The sequence below is a fragment of the Pyrenophora tritici-repentis genome, chromosome 2 (genome assembly GCF_003171515.1).
Source record: "Pyrenophora tritici-repentis strain M4 chromosome 2, whole genome shotgun sequence".
Lineage (NCBI taxonomy): Eukaryota > Fungi > Ascomycota > Dothideomycetes > Pleosporales > Pleosporaceae > Pyrenophora > Pyrenophora tritici-repentis.
Genome location: NC_089391.1, coordinates 4,527,394 through 4,551,154, shown reverse-complemented (window position 1 = coordinate 4,551,154; position 23,761 = coordinate 4,527,394). Strand labels below are relative to the sequence as shown.

General features: G+C 51.5%; 9 protein-coding genes across 9 annotated transcripts; 5 read left to right on the top strand and 4 right to left on the bottom strand.

Annotated features, from left to right (window-relative positions):
- Positions 1-841: 841 nt before the first annotated feature.
- Positions 842-5,672, top strand: PtrM4_071780 (CcmA, ABC-type multidrug transport system, ATPase component; the record flags this gene model as incomplete). The annotated part of the gene is made up of 4 exons (XM_001941519.2): positions 842-3,254; positions 3,309-3,786; positions 3,839-4,115; positions 4,188-5,672. The coding sequence occupies 4 exons, from the start codon at positions 842-844 to the stop codon at positions 5,670-5,672; spliced, it is 4,653 nt and encodes a 1,550-aa protein (XP_001941554.2).
- A 2,365-nt stretch (positions 5,673-8,037) lies between these two features.
- On the top strand, positions 8,038-10,590 carry PtrM4_071770 (BglX, Beta-glucosidase-related glycosidase; the record flags this gene model as incomplete). Its single annotated transcript, XM_001941520.2, has 3 exons — positions 8,038-8,209; positions 8,261-8,841; positions 8,890-10,590. The coding sequence occupies 3 exons, from the start codon at positions 8,038-8,040 to the stop codon at positions 10,588-10,590; spliced, it is 2,454 nt and encodes an 817-aa protein (XP_001941555.1).
- Positions 10,591-11,693: 1,103 nt separating this feature from the next.
- Positions 11,694-13,361, top strand: PtrM4_071760 (CAP10 domain containing protein; the record flags this gene model as incomplete). Its single annotated transcript, XM_001941521.1, has 1 exon — positions 11,694-13,361. One exon carries the CDS (start codon positions 11,694-11,696, stop codon positions 13,359-13,361), a length of 1,668 nt encoding a protein of 555 aa, XP_001941556.1.
- A 587-nt stretch (positions 13,362-13,948) lies between these two features.
- On the top strand, positions 13,949-14,533 carry PtrM4_071750 (tetratricopeptide repeat family protein; the record flags this gene model as incomplete). The annotated part of the gene is made up of 1 exon (XM_001941522.1): positions 13,949-14,533. The coding sequence occupies one exon, from the start codon at positions 13,949-13,951 to the stop codon at positions 14,531-14,533; it is 585 nt and encodes a 194-aa protein (XP_001941557.1).
- Positions 14,534-14,776: 243 nt separating this feature from the next.
- Positions 14,777-15,244, bottom strand: PtrM4_071740 (uncharacterized protein; the record flags this gene model as incomplete). The annotated part of the gene is made up of 1 exon (XM_001941523.2): positions 14,777-15,244. The coding sequence occupies one exon, from the start codon at positions 15,242-15,244 to the stop codon at positions 14,777-14,779; it is 468 nt and encodes a 155-aa protein (XP_001941558.2).
- Positions 15,245-15,367: 123 nt separating this feature from the next.
- PtrM4_071730 (uncharacterized protein) lies at positions 15,368-15,862 on the bottom strand (the record flags this gene model as incomplete). The annotated part of the gene is made up of 1 exon (XM_066105957.1): positions 15,368-15,862. One exon carries the CDS (start codon positions 15,860-15,862, stop codon positions 15,368-15,370), a length of 495 nt encoding a protein of 164 aa, XP_065964584.1.
- A 1,105-nt stretch (positions 15,863-16,967) lies between these two features.
- Positions 16,968-18,624, top strand: PtrM4_071720 (UhpC, Sugar phosphate permease; the record flags this gene model as incomplete). Its single annotated transcript, XM_001941524.1, has 3 exons — positions 16,968-17,220; positions 17,297-17,770; positions 17,825-18,624. 3 exons carry the CDS (start codon positions 16,968-16,970, stop codon positions 18,622-18,624), a joined length of 1,527 nt encoding a protein of 508 aa, XP_001941559.1.
- Positions 18,625-18,731: 107 nt separating this feature from the next.
- On the bottom strand, positions 18,732-20,628 carry PtrM4_071710 (BetA, Choline dehydrogenase and related flavoprotein; the record flags this gene model as incomplete). The annotated part of the gene is made up of 2 exons (XM_001941525.2): positions 18,732-20,509; positions 20,568-20,628. 2 exons carry the CDS (start codon positions 20,626-20,628, stop codon positions 18,732-18,734), a joined length of 1,839 nt encoding a protein of 612 aa, XP_001941560.1.
- Positions 20,629-21,609: 981 nt separating this feature from the next.
- On the bottom strand, positions 21,610-22,986 carry PtrM4_071700 (uncharacterized protein; the record flags this gene model as incomplete). The annotated part of the gene is made up of 4 exons (XM_066105956.1): positions 21,610-21,808; positions 21,869-22,173; positions 22,405-22,677; positions 22,771-22,986. The coding sequence occupies 4 exons, from the start codon at positions 22,984-22,986 to the stop codon at positions 21,610-21,612; spliced, it is 993 nt and encodes a 330-aa protein (XP_065964583.1).
- Between the last annotated feature and the right edge of the window lie 775 nt (positions 22,987-23,761).

Genomic DNA, 23,761 nt, shown 5'->3' with positions numbered 1-23,761 from the left:
CCGGTTAGGGCGAATACACAAATCTATTCAGGCCAAAAAACAGTCAGGGATCGGTTGCGATTGCCTGTCTTGACGATTATTTTGGTCCGCGATCGACAGGCACTTGCTAATTTCGGACGACTGTCCGTCCGGAATCCGTCGGAACACACCTACCGTACCCTGCAGCTCGCTATTCGGTCTTCTTTCACACATGCCTTTGCTCGTGTTTCCCAGGAGCCCGGTGAGTCGGAGGGTACAATTCCTGTGTCACCCGGCGATTTCAAAGTGTTGAGAGATTCGTATCGACGGTGTGAGATGAGGCAGTGTATGTCGGTGGGCTCGGCCACGTACGGACGAAGATGCGGACGTGCAAGATGATGCAAACACCAACAGAGAATCTTCCATGTACGCACTATTGCTGCGTAGGTGGCATTTTAGCCCAAAAACATTCGGATGACGCTTTACACGGTGAGCGAGTTTCCGCGTCCGAGTTGTGAGGTCATCCTGTCAGCCATTGACGAAAGCCTCCTGTGCCCAGTCATGAGGCTAAAGCATGCCTGCAGCTACTGAGCAGGTGTCAGGATCCGCAGTGTCAGAGTCCGGCCCGTATAGCGCGAGCGAATTCCCAATCAGGGATCTGTAATCATGGCCAAGGACGAATCTTAGTCCAGCTATCTCGTCCGACGTGTTGGTGCTTTGTCTAGGGGCTGCTGGTATGAAGAGGACCCGCGATCCGGGGGCTATGACCGCATCAGATCAAACAATATCTACTACTTGATATACTTCTTACAACCCCAGATGTGCTGAACTCGACAACATCAACTTTGACATCACACACCAACCACAGTTGTTGCAACACATCATGGCCGCCCCACACTCCAACGGCGAGCCCTTCATGTCGAGCACTTCAAATTCACAACAAAATACTTCCCACATACCATCGGAAGGCATTACCAGGACAGCCTCAGGCCGCGAGACGTACTTTCCTGATGGCCACGAGGAGGTTATACAGCTAGCGCAAGTCAGCACTGGAAGTTCATCCAACTCATCACAAACCCACGTCGGGCAAAATGGCTTTCCATCGAAAACAAAGGGGGAGATTTCCTCGTCCGGCTCCTACGAAGCAGCCCCTGGAACACTTCAACGACAACCCACACGACCCGAGATCGACGACGAGGGAAGGCGAGAGCTGGTCCGTATCTTCTCAACAGCTTCCCCCGTGACACGCCAGATGAGCGTTGCACAGCCTGGAGACCCAACCGTAGATCCCAGCAGTGATGCATTCGATCTCACCAAATTCCTGCATATGTTCCGGAACCAGCTTGAGGGCGAGGGTGTTGAGATGAAGAAGCTCAATGTCGTCTACAAGAACTTGAACGTCTTCGGCTCTGGCAAGGCCCTTCAACTTCAGGACACTGTTACAGACCTCTTTCTTGCACCATTCCGTGCCAAGGAGTATTTTGGAAAGTCAGAGCGCAAGCAGATCTTGCATGACTTCGATGGTATTATCCGATCTGGCGAGCTCTGCGTAGTACTGGGACGCCCGGGCTCAGGTTGCTCAACGCTTTTGAAAGCGCTGACGGGTGAGCTGCACGGCCTGGATGCCGATGACTCGATAATCCACTACAACGGTATCCCACAGTCGCGTATGGTCAAGGAGTTCAAGGGCGAGACAGTATACAACCAGGAAGTCGACAAGCACTTTCCTCACCTGACTGTGGGTCAGACACTCGAGTTCGCCGCTGCTGTACGAACACCTTCAAATCGACCACTTGGTATGAGCAGAGATGAATATGCCAAGTTTATGGCCCGTATGGTCATGGCGGTTCTCGGTCTGAGCCATACGTACAACACCAAGGTCGGAAGTGACTTTGTACGTGGTGTTTCAGGTGGTGAACGAAAGCGCGTCTCTGTCGCGGAGATGATGCTTGCTGGATCTCCCTTCGCCAGTTGGGACAACTCGACTCGTGGACTGGACTCTGCTACAGCATTAAAGTTCGTGCGAGCACTAAGAGTCGGTGCCGACATGACTGGCGGTACGTGTGCAGTTGCCATCTACCAGGCTAGTCAAAGTGTCTACGATTGCTTCGACAAGGCCACCGTACTTTATGAGGGCCGTCAAATCTACTTCGGACCCGCCAACGAAGCTAGGGGCTATTTCGAGCGACAAGGATGGTATTGCCCACCTCGACAGACTACTGGAGATTTCCTAACCGCCATTACCAACCCGCTCGAACGACAAGCGAGAAAAGATATGAAGGACCAGGTACCTCGCACCCCCGAAGACTTTGAGAAGTACTGGCGGAACTCGCCTGAGTACAGGGCTCTGCTTGAAGACATCAAGGACTTTGAAGCTGAGAACCCTATCAACGAGAATGGTGGTCTCCAGCAACTGCGCCAGCAGAAGAACTATACCCAGGCCAAGGGAGCTCGCCCAAAGTCGCCATACCTCATCAGCGTTCCCATGCAGATCAAGTTGAACACACGGCGAGCCTACCACCGCATTATGGGCGACATCGCCTCGACTGCCACACAAGTTGTTCTCAATGTCATCATCGCTCTTATCGTCGGTTCCATCTTCTTCGGTTCTTCCAAGGGATCCAACTCATTCCAAGGCCGTGGTTCCGCCATCTTTCTGGCCATCTTGTTCAATGCCCTGACATCTATCGGTGAAATTTCTGGTCTCTACGCCCAACGTCCTGTTGTCGAAAAACATAACTCATACGCATTCTACCATCCTGCGACCGAAGCAATCGCCGGAGTTGTCATGGACATGCCCGTCAAGTTTGCTAATGCCGTTGTTTTCAACATTATTCTGTACTTCTTGGCCCGGTTGAGAACTACCCCTGGACAATTCTTCATCTTCTTCCTGGTCACATACATTGTCACCTTCGTCATGGTTGCCATTTTTAGGACAACTGCCGCGGTTACAAAAACAGCATCACAAGCAATGGCTGGAGCTGGTGTTTTGATTCTTGTACTCGTCGTCTACACTGGTTTTGTCGTCCGTATACCGTCGATGCCTAAATGGTTTGGGTGGATGAGATGGATAAACCCCATCTTCTATGCCTTTGAGATCTTGATGGCGAACGAGTTCCACGGAGTCGAGTTTCCCTGCGATCGTACCATCCCTTCAGGCGCAGGATACACACAGGATGGCGGCAACTTCATCTGCGACGCGCAGGGTGCGATTGCTGGGCAAAACTTTGTCAGCGGCGACAGGTTCATTGCAGCGGCATACCAATACACTTGGAGCCATGTATGGCGTAACTTTGGTAAGTGAAAGTTACTGAACCACATAAATCACACATACTGACTCCACTATTCAGGCATTCTTTGCGCATTCTTGATCTTCTTCATGGTCACTTACTTCGTCGCCGTCGAAGTCAACTCATCCACTACCAACACCGCCGAGCAACTCGTCTTCCGTCGCGGACACGTTCCAGCTCACCTCCAATCCGGCGACAAAGCTTCCGACGAGGAATCTGGCGAGACTAGACAAGGAGGTCAAGACGCTCCGGGTGACATCAGCGCCATCGAAGAGCAAAAGGGTATCTTCACTTGGAGAGATGTCGTCTACGATATTGAGATCAAGGGCGAACCCCGCCGGTTGCTCGACCACGTTTCTGGTTTCGTCAAGCCTGGTACTATGACTGCACTTATGGGTGTCTCGGGTGCTGGAAAGACCACACTTCTCGATGTTCTGGCACAACGGACTACCATGGGTGTCATCACTGGTGACATGTTTGTCAATGGCAAGCCTCTCGATCCTGCGTTTCAACGTTCAACTGGTTATGTCCAGCAACAGTAAGCTTTTGCGATTGTGGTCATTCCTTCGCACACATGCTAACTAGAATAGGGATCTCCATCTCGAAACCTCTACCGTCCGCGAAGCACTACAGTTTTCTGCTATGCTCCGTCAGCCCAAGTCTGTCAGCAAGCAGGAAAAGCACGACTATGTTGAGGAGGTTATTAAGATGCTTAACATGTCCGATTTCGCTGAGGCTGTTGTCGGTGTTCCAGGAGAGGGTCTGAACGTCGAGCAGCGTAAGCTGTTGACGATTGGTGTTGAGCTTGCCGCAAAGCCCAAACTTCTCCTGTTCCTCGACGAACCTACGTCCGGTCTTGACTCACAGGTCAGTACTTCTACCACCACGCTTGGGCAACCTCTTGCTTCTTGAAAGTATCATACGCTAACGTTTGCACAGAGTTCCTGGTCCATCATCTCATTCCTCAAGAGACTCAGCTCCGCCGGACAAGCCATCCTCTGCACGATCCATCAGCCCAGCGCTATCCTCTTCCAAGAATTCGATCGCCTCCTCTTCCTCGCCCGTGGCGGTAAAACTGTCTACTTTGGCGAGCTCGGCGAGAACTCACGCAGGCTCCTGGACTACTTTGAGAACAACGGCGCAAGGCAATGCGGCGAAGACGAGAACCCAGCCGAGTACATGTTGGAAATCGTCAACGCTGGCCAGAACAATAATGGAAAAGATTGGTTCGAAGTCTGGAAGGATAGCGAAGAAGCTCAGGGCGTCCAGCGCGAGATTGACCGACTCCACGAGTCGAAGAAACACGAAGACCTCAATCTGGCCGCGGAAACCGGTGGTGAATTCGCCATGCCACTCACCACGCAAATCGTCGAATGTACTTACCGCGCCTTCCAACAATACTGGCGCATGCCCAGCTACGTCTTTGCCAAGTTTGGTCTGGTCTCCATTGCCGGCCTGTTCATTGGTTTCTCCTTCTGGAAGGCCGACGGCACAAAAGCAGGCATGCAAAACATCATCCTCAGCGTCTTCATGGTCACCACAATCTTCTCGTCGCTCGTACAGCAGATCCAACCCCTCTTCATCACCCAACGCTCTCTGTACGAATCGCGCGAAAGGCCGTCCAAGGCATACAGCTGGTCCGCTTTCATGCTCGCCAACATTGTCGTGGAAATCCCCTACGGTATCGTCGCCGGTATCCTCACCTTCGCCTCGTTCTACTACCCTGTCGTCGGCGCAGGCCAATCCAGCGAACGCCAGGGCCTTGTCCTCTTATTCTTCATCCAGCTCTTGCTTTTCACGTCCACCTTCGCCGCCATGACCATTGCCACTCTTCCCAATGCGGAAACGGCTTCTGGACTCGTCTCCCTACTTACGATCATGAGCATCCTGTTCAACGGTGTGCTGCAGACGCCTAGCCAACTGCCCAAGTTCTGGATGTTCATGTACCGCGTCAGTCCGTTTACCTACTGGGTCGGCGGTATGACGACTTCGATGGTCGGCGGCCGCCCCATTGTCTGCAGCGCGAGTGAAGTCTCGGTCTTGAGCCCCCCGTCTGGACAGACGTGTGGCCAGTACCTAAACGCGTTTGTCAATGCGACTGGTGGCGCGCTGCAGAACCCAGATGCCACGGCCGACTGCCGGTACTGTTCTTACACCAACGCAGACCAGTTCCTGGCTACCGTGTCGCTCTATTACACCGAGAGGTGGCGCAATTTCGGTATCATGTTTGCGTATATCTTCTTCAATATTTTTGTGGCGGTTGCTACTTATTACCTCTTCCGCGTCGCCAATCTCAGTCAGATTGTGGCGTCGTTCAAGAAGTCAAAGAAGTCAAAGGGTGGTAGCAAGGCGGGAGAGGGTGTGGAGATGGCGGCGCAGCAGGGTGCTCATCCGGGGAATAGGAGTGGCGAGAAGGATGCTTGAGCGAATTTTTCGATGTTTTGATACCACGATTTTAGCGATTGGGAAATGGGCGTTTTGGGTTGGTCTTTGCTGCATCGTGTGCGTTTAGCAGGCGTTTTAGACTAGCATTTTCATCCTTTGTATTGTTGTACAAAGATATATAGATATAGTCACCTTATTATGATAATACTTAATACTAGCTACAATCGCCTACCTTCTTCGGCCCTTCTTACTATACCATACCATCACCTTTCGGCCCTTCTACCCTTCCATCCGTTATTCTTCCCGAGGTTCATCCCCAACGTCCAGCATCGGTAGTCTCGCCACCTCGAGCCTTAAAACCCGAATAAGAAAAAAACCTCACCAGCATCTCCCCCGGTCTTCCTTACAAATTCCTTTTACTAGTCATAAGCCCTTGATGCAAGGAAGCGCCGACCCGGTACTACATCATCCCTAACCTTTACCGGTCACAAGGCTTTCCGAATATGTACATCCATCCATCCATCCATCTGCCTAACGTATAGGTAAGGCCCGATCATTCCTTATCCCACGTACGTATACATTCCCCGACCCGATCCTACCCTAACTCCCCGACCAGGATTTCCCCGACCCGCTGTTTACCCACCGTTTACCCACCCAGACTGGCTTTAGCGTTTGCCGGGAAAATCGGATATACCAAGTATGTACGTAGGTATGTAGGGTGTGGAATACTTCCGATTTTCCAGCTTGGGGTTGTTTAGTGGTGGGATGGTAATGTCGGTATGAATGTAGGTGGTAGATTTGAGAGAGACAGAGTTTGTGAAAAGGAAGATGGAAGGGCCCTCGCTATTGAATTTCACAAACGTAATAATCAATAGTCGCGGCCTTGTATCCCGAGCCCAAGCCACCATCACCACCGCACGGTACATACATACTTACGTAGCCAGCACTCGAGAGAGCCGAGAAGGCCCCCTTCCCCAAAAAAGTCCCGACATCAAAGCCGTTTTTCGTCGTCGTCACGAGGGCCGCCATCCATGGGGGGGGGAAAGCAAAATGCGAGAGAAATTTTGCGGGTCCAAGCGTTGGAGACGCCATGTCCGCTTCTAGAAGACGCTAGACCTGGTCAAGGAACGTATCCCGTGTCGTATCCCCAGTTATTGTCACATGGGCAGATCGGATTACTGGGTATGGTTGTTGTGCTCCCCACATGGCCGACAATTGACAGTTAGTGCAAGTTTTGTGATGGGGTTTCCCCGCAAAAAACTAGTTTTGGTCCGGAGATTTGCCGGGCTTGAGAGAGGGATCGTCAGGTCGAGATGGGGGTTTTGTTTTTTGTTTCTTTCACTGTTTGTTCGCTGGACAGTCAGTCGTTGCAATTGAGTTTATGCTTACTGTCGTCGGGATGTTGGAACTGACGCCTAGGATTGTCGTATCGGTGGTAAGCGAACGATCATTACTGACACGACCCACCATGGGAATCTTTCGTGTTTGCGGTTCACGCATAGGGCGAAATGCGCTATTAACAAGGACAAGAGTCGAGGCTGGGGGCCGTGGAGCGCGGTGTTTCTTGCGCTTGTTCGCTTGCGTACCGGTGCATGTGCGTTGTCGTGGGAAACCGACCTCTTTCGGTTACATGAATCATGATGGCAGGTTTTCCGGCGCTGGCTGGCTGGCGCGCGTTTGGCGGCGTGCGGAGAAAGTGCTGGGTCGGTGATGTATGGAAGTATGGGGAATCAATGGTAAGGTAGCTAACTACTTGTGGTTAGCTACCCTTTTAGGTATCTTCCAAGGTCTTTGCCCGACATTTCCGAAGGCATGGTAGCATCAAGCATTCTGGGAATAAGCACCTTTCTCTCCTCAACTATCAATATTCAACGGTCCGTGAAAACATGCATTGATGTCCTAAGTTTACACGCAAATTTGCTATTGATGGGTCGAGTCATGTTATAGACTCAATTATCACGATCAACGATGGTGGTAGCTGGTAGCGCGTCAATGCTTCCGCTCCGACCCTCTCTCAGTCCCGGTCCTGACGTTCTGCCTCTCCACATTGCCATCTGCCGAGGCGCATACAAAGTCGAACCGCCCTCTTGGCGCCCTGTTCACTGCCTTGGAATGACGTCGGCTACGCTAGCAATGGGTAGCAAGGACGGGGCTGGCCTGGGGAGTCTCCGCAACGCCTCCGCAACGTCGTACGGGTAAACCTCGGAATCCCGACGTTGTATGCTTGCTTGCAGGCGTGCATGTGTAGGTGGGCCATGGTTAGTTCGGATGATGAGTTACCGCGGGTACGGACGAGTCTGGGCCGAGTGCTGGGAGGGCAGAGAGCAAGTATATAAGTATTGGCTGAGGACGGTAATGAATTGGATTGTTCAGGCTTTCGGCGAAAACATTCAATCCATTCATTATGGCGCCTTCTGTACTCTCAGCCGTGCTCTCGGGCTCTGCCCTACTGGCTGCTGTTAATGCTCAGAACTTTGCCGGCGGTGACCGCGCTGAAGATGCGTTTGTGTACTACCAACCGCTCAACACTACCATCTTGACCGAGTATGGTTCCTCGCCGCCCGTATATCCGTCACGTAAGTTGTTCCCCAGTTGGTTGACTTTCAGACTTGTCTAACGTTTACTAGCAAAAATCACTGGTGCCGGTGGATGGGAGATGGGTCTTGAGAAGGCGAAAGCTTTCGTAGCCCAACTCACTCTCGAGGAGAAGGCTGATATGGTCACTGGCCAAGCCGGACCCTGCGTTGGAAACATCGTGGCTATCCCTCGTCTTGGTTTCCCTGGCCTGTGTCTTCAAGATGGTCCTCTTGCTATCCGTGTGGCCGATTACGCCAGCGTCTTCTCTGCCGGTGTATCTGCTGGTGCCACATGGGACAAGAAGATCATGTACGAGCGCGGTCACGCCATGGGTGAAGAGTTCAGGGCCAAGGGCTCTCAAATCATGTTGGGCCCCGTGGCTGGACCTCTTGGACGTTCTGCCTATGCAGGCCGAAACTGGGAAGGATTTTCATCCGACCCCTACCTCAGTGGTATTGCCATGGAAGAGACTATCCATGGTGCTCAGGATGCAGGTGTACAAGCTTGCGCAAAGCACTGGATCGGCAATGAGCAGGAGATTCAACGTAACCCTTCTTACAGCACTGGAGTGGACAAGACCGCGCATTCTGCAGCAGCTCTCTCGTCCAACATTGACGACCGCACTATGCATGTTAGTATTCCGAACAAATTCATAATGAACATTGCTAATCTATCATAGGAACTCTACATGTGGCCCTTTGCCAACGCTGTCAAGGCGCGTGCTGCCAGCTTCATGTGCTCATACCAGAGAATCAACGGATCCTACGGATGCCAAAACTCAAAGTCGCAGAACGGTCTTCTCAAGACCGAGCTCGGTTTCCAGGGCTACGTCATGTCTGATTGGGGTGCGACCCACACTGGTGTTGCCGCTATTGAAGCCGGTCTCGACATGAACATGCCTGGAGGACTCGGTGCCTACGGCCAGGGCTTTGGCTTCACTTCCTACTTCGGTGGCAACGTCACTGCTGCTGCCAAGAACGGTAGTCTTGAGATGTCTCGTATCGACGACATGGTTATTCGCATCATGACCCCGTACTTCCAGCTCGGTCAGGACAAGGATTTCCCTAGCATTGACCCTTCGACTGGCGACCTCAACACCTTCTCGCCACCCAGCACCTGGACACGAGAGTACAACCTCACTGGCGAGGCCAGCCGTGATGTTCGTGGTAACCACGGCGAGTTGATCCGCCGCCACGGTGCCGCTGGTACCGTTCTGTTGAAGAACGTCGATCACGCACTTCCTCTCAAGACTCCTCGCAATGTCGCCGTCTTCGGCAACGACGCTAGCGAGCCAGTACGCAGCTCCGTAATCAACCAGCAAAACTATGAATACGGCACCTTGTTCGCTGGCGGTGGCTCAGGTACTGGTCAATTCACCTACATGAAGAGCCCCCTCCGCGCCATCCAGGACCGCGTTACTGCTGACGGCGGCATCGTCCAATCCTTCCTCAACAACACTCACATTGCTACCAACAACGTCAGCACGCTCGTTATTCCCAAGCGTCAGCCCGACGTCTGCATCGTCATGCTCAAGACCTGGGCCGAAGAAGGTAACGATCGCGCTCACTTGGGATCCGACTGGGACGGCGACAAAGTCGTTACCTCCGTCGCCGCCTTCTGCAACAACACCGTTGTCGTCACCCACTCAGCCGGTATCAACACACTCAACTGGTCTGACCACCCTAACATCACCGCCATCGTGGCCGCTCACTTCCCTGGCCAAGAATCCGGCAACTCCCTCGTAGACATCCTCTACGGCCACGTCAACCCCTCCGGTCACCTCCCCTACACTATTGCCATGAACGGAAATGACTACAACGCGCCCCCTACCACCAACATCAACACGACTGGCTTCTACGACTGGCAATCCTGGTTCGACGAGAAGCTTGAGATTGACTACCGTCACTTCGACATGCACAACATCTCCGTTCGCTACGAGTTCGGTTTTGGTCTCTCATACACCACCTTCGATATCAAGGACATCAGCGCCGAGGCCTCCGCCAGCGACATCACCTCCATGCCCGAGCAACTTCCCATCCAGCCCGGTGGTAACCCCGCTCTCTGGGAGACCCTCTACAACGTCACCGTCACCGTTTCGAACACTGGCGACGTTGCCGGTGCCGCCGTACCCCAGCTCTACGTCGGTCTTCCTTCTTCCGCCCCTGCTGGAACGCCCGTGCGCCAGCTTCGCGGCTTCGAGAAGGTGTACCTTGAGAAGGGTGAGAGCCAGAGCGTCAGCTTTGAGCTTATGAGGCGTGATTTGAGCTACTGGGACATCGTTTCCCAGCAGTGGGTCATCCCTGAGGGAGAGTTCACCGTCTGGGTCGGACACAGCAGTCGCGACTTGAAGGTTACGAAGAGCTTTACTGTTGTGCAGTAAAATGATTTGCCAAGAGGCAAGGACTGCATTAGTTTGATGATTTCATGAATAGATATTAATATAATATTACATCAACAAGATTTTGTGTTTTCGTCTGGGACAAAGGTGCTGTGACTTGCTGCTTAAGAGAGAAATGCATATATGCCGAATTTTGCCTGGGTTACCCAAAACATTCAATACTTTCGTCAATCTTAGAATGGGAACCAGCTGCAAGATCAGTATAGTCGACTAAAGGCATATACCGCAGAGCGTTTGATGGCCTGCTCGGGGTAGCATCTGATCAGTAGTTACCCGTATAGAAGTGAACCGTGTTCGACAAACGTAAGACTCTCGATCGGGCTGTGAAGCTCGTAGCGATATCCATCCGGTTCATACGTTTAGTATGAGTGTATCTCATATCTGAGTTCGCGCTGCATCTTAGAGACGGATGACTACTGTTGGGCATGCAGATCAGGCGTGACGAACGGGATGTTGATAATCCTGCCGAGTGATGAGGATGCGGCAGAGCGTTGGGTGGAGAAGGCGCGTATTTTAGTTCTGACGCTAGCGCTTGCGTGAACGACAGGGGCCTGCTCTTGCCGTCTTCTATTACCCACAACCCCTCAATACCGTCGAGATATCGCTACAATATCTGGTAGAACGACTAACTATCGCGACTTTTGATTCAGCTCAAGAGTCGCGCTAAAAACAGATGCCAACCTTGTCTCTCTTGGAAGTTTGCGCAGTCAAAGTGAGCCCTTGCGACCATCATCCTTCGAATATGACAGGGGTGGGTGTTCAGCCGGGCGGCAACTCCCGGCCCTTCTTCATCACTCCACAGAAAACGAATTCCCGAGCGCTTAGAGTTGGACTTTAACGTGGTTATGCCCTTGAAAGAATGTCATGCGCCGCATGTGGAGCACGGTTTGAAATAGAAGCAGCACGGAGATGGTGATTAACTGTGCCACGAGCGGAATGTGCTGATCCTTTATAAGGGACCGCGCCACAAGCATGATGGCGCCATTTTCCTCTTAAAGCCGGTACGCTGTCTTTCATGTCGTGTCGATGAGTATCTCTTTTCTTTAGAAAGCAGCGGTCTCTATACCTTCAGTTTTCATATCATAATGAAATCCTCAGCCAAAACACCATCCAGTGGCCTGGCTTGGGCGACAACGCCGTTTGCGATCTTTTCCTATTTTTCCAAGACCACGAGAGGTCGATTCTTGCTGTGCATCATTATTTTCTGGCCTATGCTGTCGCTTGTACACCACACATCTTTGAATGACCACATACTCTCCTGGCCATATACACCAACTGATACCCCTTACCACCCCATTGAACAACTCATTCAAAAGGCTAAGGCTGATTTTGGACGCCTAGTCGCGCGGCAGTCCAAAACACTCCAGACCGCCGAGGCAGAGTACCGCAGGCGATACTCCCGAGAACCACCTCCAGGCTTCGACAAATGGTTCCTCTACGCACAGTCTAAGCAGTCCATTTTTATCGATGAGTTCGACATGATCAACGAAGATCTGAAGCCGTTCTGGAAGGTCACTCCACAGCGCTTACTCGAGAGCGTCAACCATGTGACGAGTGTTGAAGAACTTGCTCTGCGCAAGTGCGGCTTTACCAACGGGCAATACCACGGTCAAGGTGGGGGTTGGATTGTTGAAGATCTTGGAAAACTTCTTGCAGAAGTATCATCCGATCTCCCTGACGTGGAGTTCGCTTTTGATGTCGTGGACGAGCCCAGGGTTGTTATCACGCAAAAAAAGCTCGATGCGGGCGGTATATCAAAACCAGGGTTTCAAGACGCACAACACAAGTCCATATGGGATCGTATCACGAGCTCCTGTTCACCCGGCTCTACCATCAATTACAAGCCTGCTGTTCACGACTACGGTCTTCCGTTCGTACAAGATTGGTACCACGCAAAGGATGTTTGCGTGCACCCTGAGTTTGCACTCGAACATGGTTTCTTCTCTTCGCCCATGACCTGCCTACTTACAGATGCTCCTATACCCGTCCTTTCCCAGGCAGCACCCACATCGTTCGGCGACATCATGTACCCGAGCCCGTGGTACACCGCTAAAATGAACCAAGGGGTCTATAAGGACGAGGAAGACCCCTCTTGGGAACAGAAGGCCAACACGCTATACTGGGCCGGTAGCACAACAGGTAGCTACAGCTGGAACAGTAGTTGGGAACATTCACACCGCCAACGCTTCGTCAAGCTAGTGCAAACGCTCAACCAAACCAACCACCTGTACCTCAAACAACTCCACCGCGGAAGATGGGCAAGCTACAAAGCCATCGAAGACCATAGCGAATTATTCGACGTCAAACTCACCGCTATAATACAATGCGACAGCGCCGACTGCGAAGAGCAAAACCAATTCTTCACTCTCGGCGAGAAAGAAGACCGAAGCCAACAATTCCACTCCAAATTCGTCTTCGACACCGACGGCAACTCGTTCAGCGGCCGCTTCTACACGCTCCTGCAATCACGCAGCGTTGTGCTCAAGCAAACTGTCTTGCGCGAGTGGCATGATGAGCGGCTTATACCATGGGTGCATTACATTCCTGTGAGCTTGTCCATGGAGGAGTTACCGGAGATTATGCGGTATTTGACGAGGCATGAAGATGGGATGCGGAGGGCGAAGGAAATTGCAGACGCGAGTCGAGAGTGGCATGGGCGGGTGTTGAGGAGAGAGGATTTCACGATATATTTGTATCGGCTTATGCTTGAGTTGGCTAGAGTGATGGATCCGGGAAGGGAGGTGGAGGGGTAGGCGGATTATTAGCTATCAAGACTTTCCGAGAACATGTATATTTATGGCTATAGTGACATTTAACCCATGTTAATTAACTCTACAAGGCATTTCGCTTTGTGTTATATCTCTTCTGTTAATCTCACCCGCTAGCAGCTTAGGGATAATTGTTTCCGTTCTCTTGACCACAATCGAACTGCTTTCAACCGCCACCTCGCCTTCACTCTGGATGAATTTCTAGAGATACTTAGCATGTGTATTTTTAGGTACCCCATGTGTGTGCACGAACAGTGTGTTTGCGATGTTTTGGCCAAAGGCTACGACGAATCGAGCCCGTGTTAAAATTAAGCTGCGGGCCGTCTCATCGTGCATATACGAATTTGAAACTCTATGCAGTATTCCACAGGTCGTCTAACACGTGCATATACGAGTGTGGATCTCTATGGAGTACGCAGGTTGTATGATACGTGCATGTACGAGTCTAGACTTCTGTGCAGTAATCCGCAGGTCGTCTAATACTTGTACATACAAGTCTGGACCTCTGTGCAATAATCTTCCGGCCATTCAGCCAACTTTTATGATTTTTTAGTTTTATTAAGGTGGGTTCTATGTCTCAAAACGTTGACTCTGTATTTGCAGAGGCAGTTGCCTACCAATCAGCGCTCGAATGTCAAGACGAAGATATAAAGATCATAAAGGGGAATCGAGCGGTGGCTGGATTGGTGGATTCTCGGAGAGCCAACTTTCATCCGCTCGTGTCATTCAACCTCCGCCTGCTTGCCCTCGACGGCGGCGGCGTGCGCGGCCTGTCCGCCTTGATGATCCTCGAACAGCGTCGATGCACCAATGAGGCGTTGCAAAGGTACGAGGAGGCACTAGGATCAGAAGACATATTGACTTTGGAGACGATGGGCTGTCTGGGCATGATTTACGTCAACCAAGGCATGCTGACGGAGGCGGAGTGTACGATCAAGAGAGCAGCTGAGGGGTTGAGCGAGATGCTAGCACCGAAGTCTGCACCAGTATTGCGGGTGGGTGGTATTCTAAGCATGTTGTATAATAAACAGGGCAATTTGGGGGACGCAGAATATTCTTTTAAGCAAGTATCGCAAAGGATGGAGGAGACACTTGGGCCTAAGCACGTGTCAACGTTGTTGGCATCCAACAACTTGGGTATTCTTTACAAGAATTAAGACAGGCTAATGGAAGCGGATCGCATGCTCAAGTCGGCATTACGAGAGAAGGAGGTCATACTGGGCCCTTATCACCCTTCAAAATTGCAGACTGTTAGCAACATGGATGTGGTTTACTTTAAGCTAGGCAATTATTTCCGTTCTCAGGACCCCAACCCAATTGTAGGACCGCAGATCTTTTACGCTCCGCCTCGCCTTCACTCACTCCAGAAACTTAATTGAGAATCACTCAGCCCGTGCATTTCATACTTCGTCGCTCCATATATCCAGACGCAGCGCTGCTGCCAGCCCATTTACTAATTCCCTCGTATCGTGCAAGTCGCCTGTATACCCATAGTATATGTGCATACTCATCATAGCCTCCCATGTATCGTGGAATATTTCGATAGTCGATTTATTATAGTCAGGTATGAGGCCTAACGCTTCGGTTTCTTCAGGATCGATGAGTGAGAGTAGCGCGTAGAGGCCATCTCGGCTGTCTGAACATTCCATGGAGGGTCCAAAAGCGATCAGTACACCGCCCATATTACCCTTTCTGCTGGAACGTTTGCTAGCCGTATGGCGCTTTACGTAATTCAAGAATCTCATGACTGCTTTTGACAAGATTTCCTCATCGCGACGACGGTCTGGATCACTCCATGAGCAATCTTCGTGCGGGTTTTCTGAGTAATATGCAGTTTCAAGAAGCCATTTCAGTACCTCTTCGTCCATAGCTTGTGAGCCACACCAGATCATAACACATTTTGCCAGAGTAAATTCTTGGATCGCCCACACCCGAGTCCAGTATTTTCGCTCACATATATCGCGTATCGCGCTTGCGCAGTCTTCATCTAGTTACCCTGCTGGCTTATTTATCCACATTTTGATGAAGTAAAGGTATGTTGTGTTCATCAGTTGCCAGCTTTTTTCCAAAGTTGGCGTTACGCGCCCAAGCCAGACGATGACATAGTTAGCCCCTGAGTAGATCCTACCCATCATGGAGACTTGGTGATTGCGTTCTTTGAATTGGCTCTGATCGATGCATAGAGCATCGACCCATAGCATGGTTGTAAGATTATGCGATCTGGCTTGGACGAGGAAATCCCATAGATTTTGGCGTACTCGAAAAGGCCTCCCGTTGAGCATGATCATTCTTGTCGGACTCGGTTCGCCCCAGGTGTAGGATAGCGCGATATATTGAGGGGGTTCCTCCATGGCCCTTACATGGAGATTGCAGTAGACCTCATCATTTGGGTCTGAACATGGCTCAATCGTCAGAAGGCGGAAGTTGGTACTGCTTCCGAACGACAGCGGCACCTCATCGTAAGTGATTTTCGTAGTGTTCGCCATTATTGCCTTAGCATGCGATGTTTTGGAGGCTTGATATACGGAAATCAGGAGGGAAAGTGCGGAAGTTTGTGTTGTGCTCTCGTGAGGAAGGCTGGAACGTTTCTGCCTACTCACCGAAAAGCCACATGATCCTCGGTAAACATGCGCAGCCCGCTTGCGCCTCAAAAAGCGAGTAGCTGGGACGCCTCACCGTTCATTGAAAAAGACCTGCGTTCTGATATCGGCAAGGTTTGGTAGTACAAGAGAAATCGATTTTCGCTGCCTGTGGCGCAGTGCCATGGATGTTACCGGTCAGCCTAGTAAGGCCGCCTCGATAGTGAGTATTACATGTGACCTTCGCAGGCACCTGACAATGAGTCCTTAGACATCATTTCTTGACTGTATTTTCTTTCTTTTGAAGAGAGAGGGCTTAAGTTTGTAGTTTGGATCGAAAAGTAACGCGATCAAAAAGATTGTCCGAAGGTAGTTTGGCGGAGGATACCCAGCACTGAGATCGATGCATGCTTACCAAAGACGTAGGCCATTGCAGTTCAGTCCGACTTATTTCCAGCTCCTCTCCCCTACGCAATCCTGCAGTCTGCCACAACGTTGAGAACGATGTTGCGAACCCCTCAGCACCCACTTCGCCTCCACCACCTTCCTAACCCCGCCTAGCGCCCCTCATACGAAAATGGAGGAGTTGTCGACCACAACCCTATCTTGACTGACATCACCAAACAGTCGTGTTATCAATCTCGTATTGGATGCCTATCACTCTTGGCTCTCCCTCTTAAACGAAAGATCCCGCCATGCCAGTTCGATGCGGGACAGAGATCTGGAGGTGTTCGGGCGCGCATATCTGAGCAGGGTTCGCGATAAGACACTGCATGAATGGCGGACCAGCAGAAGTGATGTATGGTTGATATCTAGCGATCTGCATCGGATAGGCCATGATAGGTAATGTTTCAAAGTCGGTTATGAGGTCGGGATGCAGTCCGCATGCCTGTATGGGTGAGGCGGCACGGCATCTGTGACGATGATTGCACGCAGTGACGATACTTATATCAACGGCACGGTAGGGAACTACAGCGAGTATCTTCCTGTTTCTGGCTCTAAATCGCACACCATGAGCGTACCTGAGAAGTATATTATCAAATCGGGAGACACTTCTCCGTCGCCACAAAACTCGGATATCGAGATTGGCACTGTCGAAGAACCTACTAGCAACGGAGATGAAGCACTGAACTTTCTCAAGAATGCACACGACGTGGGCGAACTTACGCCAGAGGGCGAAAGAAGGTTACTACGAAAGATTGATTGGATGATAATGCCGTTGATGTGGTGCTGTTACTGCTTGCAGTATCTGGACAAAACATTGGGTACGCGAACACAAATTTAGTTCACTCTCATGCGCACCCATATCCATATCAGATGAGAAGCTCTAATACTTCATAGTCAACTACGCAGCAGTCATGGGTCTCTATGACGACGCAAACATAACCACCGACCAGTTTTCCAACCTCGCCCTCTTCTTCTACGTCTCCTACCTTATCGTAGAGTTCCCTCACGGCTACGGCATGCAACGTTTTCCCACAGCCAAGTACCTCGGAACAGCTGTAATTTTCTGGGGCTTGATAACAGCTCTGACCTGCGTCTGCAAAAACTATGGCGCCTTGGTAGCAACTCGAGTGCTACTGGGTTGCTTTGAATCGGCCGTAGCACCGAGCTTGATTCTGATAACGTCCATGTGGTACAAGAAAAATGAACAACCGCTACGCACTGGTATCTGGTATCTAGGTACTGGTACAGGAACGATGATCGGAAGTTTGATTAGTTTTGGGTTCCAGCATTACAGCAGTGATACGTTCACCAGCTGGCAAATCATGTTTCTCGTCGTTGGTGTCGTTACAATAGCTGTCGGCATAACTGGTGAGATTTGTCGGATTTTCTCTTACCAGTTCAACCATACTAACACTCTCTCAGTCTTATTCGTCCTCCCCGATAACCCCATGTCCTCGCGCCTGACGCCATCCGAAAAAGTGTGGGCCATCGAGCGCCTCCGCGAGAACCAGACTGGAATTGAAAACACACACTTCAAATTCTATCAAGTGGTCGAATGCTTTAAAGACCCGCAGACGTGGATGCTATCTCTCATCACTATATCATCAAATGTGCCCAACGGCGCTGTATCCTCGTTTCAGTCGACGCTCATCAAGTCCTTTGGCTTTGACTCCAAAACCACAGCTCTCCTACAATTACCTTCAGGCTGCGTCAGTATCATCTCAATCCTCATCGCAACATACCTAGCCGGCCGCTTTGACCAACGCGGCCTGAACGTCGTGTCCCTCTTAATCCCCGGCGCCCTCGGCGGTTGCCTCATGGCCTTCCTCCCCGGCGACGCCAAAGCCGGAAAGCTAATCGGAAACTACCTCACCAACTGCATCGGCGCCAGTTTACCTCTACTCTACTCATGGGTCGCAGCCAACATCGCTGGCCACACGAAGAAAGTCACTATGAACGCTATACTGCTCATGTCATTTTGTCTAGGTAATATCATCGGTCCGTTGACGTTTAGGCAAGAGGATAAACCGGAGTTTATCCCTGCTAAGATTACTATCGTTGTCACGTGTGCGTTTGCGGCGGGTATGGCGATACTGCTGCGCGCGTATTATACGTGGGAGAATAAGAAGAGGGATAGAGAAGAGACGGTGGGGCATTTGGAGAATGAGGAGTTTTTGGATTTGACGGATCGTGAAAATAGGAGGTTTAGGTACCGTTTGTAGGTGGCTCGTCGTAGACGCGTGTTTGAAGAGGACATCGCAATGTACATAAGGCATATCTTGCTACATATCTACACACAAGAAGAAAGAGAAATAAAATCGCGGACCCCCTATGGCGTCCCCGCTCCACCCCTTAGCTCATTGATGATGATATCCGCCGCCTTCTCCCCAATCACCAACGCCGTATTATTCGTATTGCCACCCACATTCTCCGGTGGGATACTGAGATCGGCAATCTTCAACCCAGTCACACCATATACATTCAACTTGCCGTCCACAACACCATCCTTCTCCCGCTCCGCCATCTTGCACGTACCAAGCGAATGCCAAGTCGTCTGCACATTCTCCCTAATCCACTGTTCAATCGCCTTATCATCCTCTTCATTGTACACAATATCCTTTGCATCCTTTGCTACAGGGCCCGCAACTTCCTCCTGCACCGCTGCGGGCGAGTCTTTAGCGAACTTGGGGTGTCCAGCCGCTAACTCACCGCGGAAGTAGTTTGTCCGCCGCAGAATCTCGCGCTGCTTCTTGTACGCCCACATATGCTTCTTGAGGTCGATGTCGTGCTTGTCTGTGAAGAATCCGACGTCGAAATCAAGCGGGTCGTCGTGCTTGGGGCCTGTGATGTGCATGTGGCCACGCGAGTACGGGTACGCGGTATACATGCCTGATGTCACGTACTGGCCCTCTGGTATACTGGCCGGGTCACCCAAAAAGCAGCTCACAACACCGCACAGCATAAGCGGTCTGTTTGGTTTGTCGGCGAAATCGCGGTCCCACGCAGCCTGGAACTCTGGGCCCAAGGCGGCGATTTCGGGGACCGTGGGACGGATCTTGGAGCAAATGTCGATGGCGTTCCAGCCGAGCATGGGGTCTTTGCGTGCTAGCATGCCGGGCACATCGGCGCGGCCCGAGAGAATGGCGTCGATTGTTTGGGTGGTATCTAGGGAGGTTTTGTAGGGGCACAGAACCAGGTGGTGGTCTTGATAGTCTTTCCCTACACCGGGGAGATCTTCGACGACGGGCACGCCGGCGCGGTCCAGGATATCTTTTGGACCTACGCCTGAGCGCTCGAGCACGGGGGGTGTACCGCATGCGCCACATGTAACGACGACTAATTTGCGAGCTTTTACCGTCTTCACGGGGTGCATGGTTAGGCCGATAGTGGCTTGGAACTCGGGGTTTGGTGTGTACTCCACGCCACAAGCGCGTTTCTTGTCGTCAAAGAGGACGCGGACGACTTTTGATTCGACGAGCACATGGAGGTTGGAGTATTTTTGTTCATCTTCTAGCTTGGGGTGCAGGTACCGGTGGGCTGTATCCTGGCGTTTGCCGTCTGGGGAGACGTAGCGGAGCCATCGTTGGAGACCGTCGTTTTCATCGAGGGTTTGGAGATCTTCAATCTCGCGAATACCCATATCTCCGGCTGCGCGGATGAAGTCGTCTTCTGCTGCTTTGGCCCGGTAGCCGCCATCGGATATATGGATGGGCCCGTCGTATCCGTGGTGTTCCTTGTTTCCAGGGCCGTGGTATGTTTCCAGTCGCTTTAGGAATGGCCACATTTCATCTGCTGACCAGCCGGGTGTGTTCCAAGAGTCAAAGTCTGAGCGTTGTGCTCGTGTGTACATCATGAAGTTGATTGAACTACCCCCTCCAAGTGTGCCACCGGATGGAACGATGGACTCCCGATCCGCGAGTTGCTTGGACTTGTTGCTCTTGTAGAACAAGGCGGTCTTAGTGGTGGGGAGTAGATTCTGTAGGTAGAAGACGGGGTTGACGATGTGTGCAACATCCTTGTTGTTTGCACCACCTTCAATTACGAGGATGGATAAGGATGGGTCTTCTTCTGCCAGACGACCGGCTATTATGCATCCTGCAGTTCCGCCTAGAGAAGGGTAAAATATCAGTACGGCAGCGAAATTTTGCAAGAAAAGGGGACGGACCTCCAGCGATGATGATATCAACCTCATTGATATCATCTGCGAGCTTGTTGTAGATACCCATGACGATGTTTGTACAGATTCACGGGCAGTTTGAAAATTGTCAAGATGGCAGAAGGCAGTAAGCACGGAGACTGGCGGAGTATATAACTAATTCCACTGCCAATGGCTTGATTTTAGCCCCCACGAAACAAACTTCACGAATTTGGCCCCCTGCACAGGAATTCGTACAAAGAATCTCTGTCCCCGCAGTTCGGGTATCAGACCATCCTATTCTCTGCCTTTTACAGCATGGTGTAGTTTACAAGCGGAAACGCTGCACAGCCCAGTCCAGGCAAGTCGCATCTAGAATGCGAAGCTAGACACGCCAGAAGGTGACTAGTGGTTATGCGGGTCCGAAAATCTGCCACGTCGGCCACTCACGTTCGTCCTGTTCGTCGCTGAAAAGTTTGTTAGTTCATCAGCTGTCAGTTTCCCCGCATTGTCGTGAGGCCGATCACTTGCGGCTGTCCGAAAAGCGCGGGTCAGATACCTCGGAACGTGAGCACGCAGGAGAGGCATGATTGCACTTTGAATTTGGAAACGACAGCGGATGTCGAGCTTTGGAAGACCCACTGAAGATGATGCGCTTAATCAGCCCTCGATCCTTGCCTACCCTGCATTAGGTGCTTAGGTAACCCTGCTTAGCTTCACACCAAAAGCACATGATACAGATACAGAACGCTTGGAAGCGGCATTCGAGATTAACTGTAAGATTTCATCCAGGCCTAGTGCCGGTCCTATCGCCTAACCTAGCACGTCTGCTTCCGTTGCGCTTTAGGTTGATACGCGTACCCATCATGTCCATATCCTGACTAACCGCCAGTCAGCTCGAACGCGACTGCGGTCGCCTAGATCAAAGCCAGGCACTGAAAGTAAAGCACGTAAGTATACTGCAGATATACAGCACACGAGACATGCAAGAGATATCCCATTTATTTCACATCAGGTGGTCTACCGCGAACCTTTACACGCAGCCATCTGTGAGAGCGACTGGATGGTCGGCCTAAAACAGTCGATCCAGACCCATATCGAGGATGTTCTGAAACTCGACACGACGCTTGCCTGCGGTGCTACGCTTGTTTGGCCTTGCATCAGCGGGAATGTAGTGCTCATGAATCAGGATAGTAGCAGGCAGCGTGTGGAAAGGTGCTAGAGTGTCCAGCATGAGGCTGACACTCTCGTCGTCATGAGCGGAGTCGTGCCTAGATGTGAGCATGAGGTTAGGAAATATGTTAGTAAAAGTAGAAGCAGAGGCGGCTTACCAGTGGATGACAACCTCTTTCAGATCTGGGGCCATGAGGAGAATGCGATGCACAAAGCTTGAGCGCTGGCCAAGAAGAGCAGGAAATATGGCGCCGACACAGCCCGCCGTATCAGCACGGATCCAGGTGGAGTCCCAGACAAATGTCACTTCGACCTTGCGGATGTTCTTCATGGGTGAGAAAGCTGCGTCGGTGATCTGGCTGAAGGTTTCCTCGAAGAATGAAGTATGGGCGAAGCTACCAGTGGCATCGATGCGCAGAGTCGCCACATCATAAAACCAATTCTTGGCCTCGTTGTTCAATTCCTGGCACGTCAAGAGAAGCTCGACGGGTGGTGGACATTGAGTCAGCCGCATAAACTTGGGGACGTGGCGCCACTTGCGATGTGGTCTGATGACAGTTCCTTGAGGAGGAGGTTGGGCTGGGGTGGTCGCAGCATCTGTACCACCATCCTCTTCATTCATGTCTTCGTCCTCGTCTTGGTCGACATCAACCTGCATATCTTCAACGTTTGCGCTGTTATCTTGGCCTGTTACCTCCTCGGCCTCTTTCTCAAGCTCATCTGCAGCCTGTACATTTGCGGTTGTCTGTTCAATAGTTTCCACCTGGGCCGGGTCTGAGGAGAGAAAATGGAAAGTGATTGTCGAGGGCAGAATTTGGTGTGTGCCATCGATGGTCGCGTTCTCTTCCTCTTCTTCGGCTTCGGGGTAATCTCCATATACTAAGAGGTCGGCTTCGGCTTCCTCGTCATCTTCATCATGGAATTCCTGCTCTGCCTCGTCACTGTCTTCATCCTCGTCCTCATTAAGCTGCATCATAAAATCTTCCATGTCGTCGTCTTCGTCTTCGTCGTCCTCATCATCTTCATCTTCAAACTCGCTGTCCAACGCGTGGAAATAAACCTCGTACTCTTCGTGGTCGCTATACACGGCTTGCGGTGTAGGTGCATTTGGGTTGTTGGTCATTTCCTGGGCGATGAGCGCCTTTACCTCCTTCTTCTCAAGCCAGTAGCGAAGCAGCTTGCGGGGCTCAACGTCGCGCGCAGCTACATACTTGAAGATGGCGTGTCGCACCTCCAACGGCAGGTCCATAAGGATGGGCGCAATCTTGTCGGCCATGGCGGGCGACTGGCTGCGGTTGAGTGGCGGAGAGAGAGAGAGAGTTGAACTGACAAGTAGAGGGGTTCGTGTTACAAAAGTACCGAATACCCAGTGAGGTAAAGGGTCAAGGCAAGTTGCGCTTCTGTTGCCTGCGAGGGCGGCACAGCGGGGCTACAAGCGGTTGTGTAGCCAGGAAATTGTGGGGCTGACGATGGGAGTGAGTGAAGAGTAGGTCGGAACACGGAGAAGCGCGAGACTTCTATTCCAGTCTTTGCCTCTGCTCCATGTCTCTGTCTCTGCTAATGCTAATTGCTGGTGGTGCCTCCACCAGTCGCGGTGAGTCGCGCCTTCCCCACGTTTCGGGTCGACCCGCTGCGCTCCACATCTGATTGGTCCTTTGCAAGGCAGGTACGGTTCCACCCACAGCGCACTGTCCCTGCTCGCCTTTCTTCATTGCTTCTCTTGGCCTTGTTCGTTTAAACCGTGGTTAACCTAGACGTATTTTATAATTTAAAATTACTATTGCCTCATTTCTAGTTGCTCCCAAGGTCTTAAGCGTAATAGAAATACCCTGATCACCCACAGCAGACTGTCCCTGCCCGAAATTTTCATTATTGCGCCCTCAATCCCCATTTGGCTGGTTCTGCGCCAGCTGATGAGTACGAAGCAGATATCGGTTTTCTTGTTTCCGTGCGGCTCGCACATGGATATCAGTAGGCTTGGTTGTCTGAACGTCTCAAGGTACAGTCGACCTTACAGCGAGGCACCTCCCCAAAACTACCGCATCCAAAAG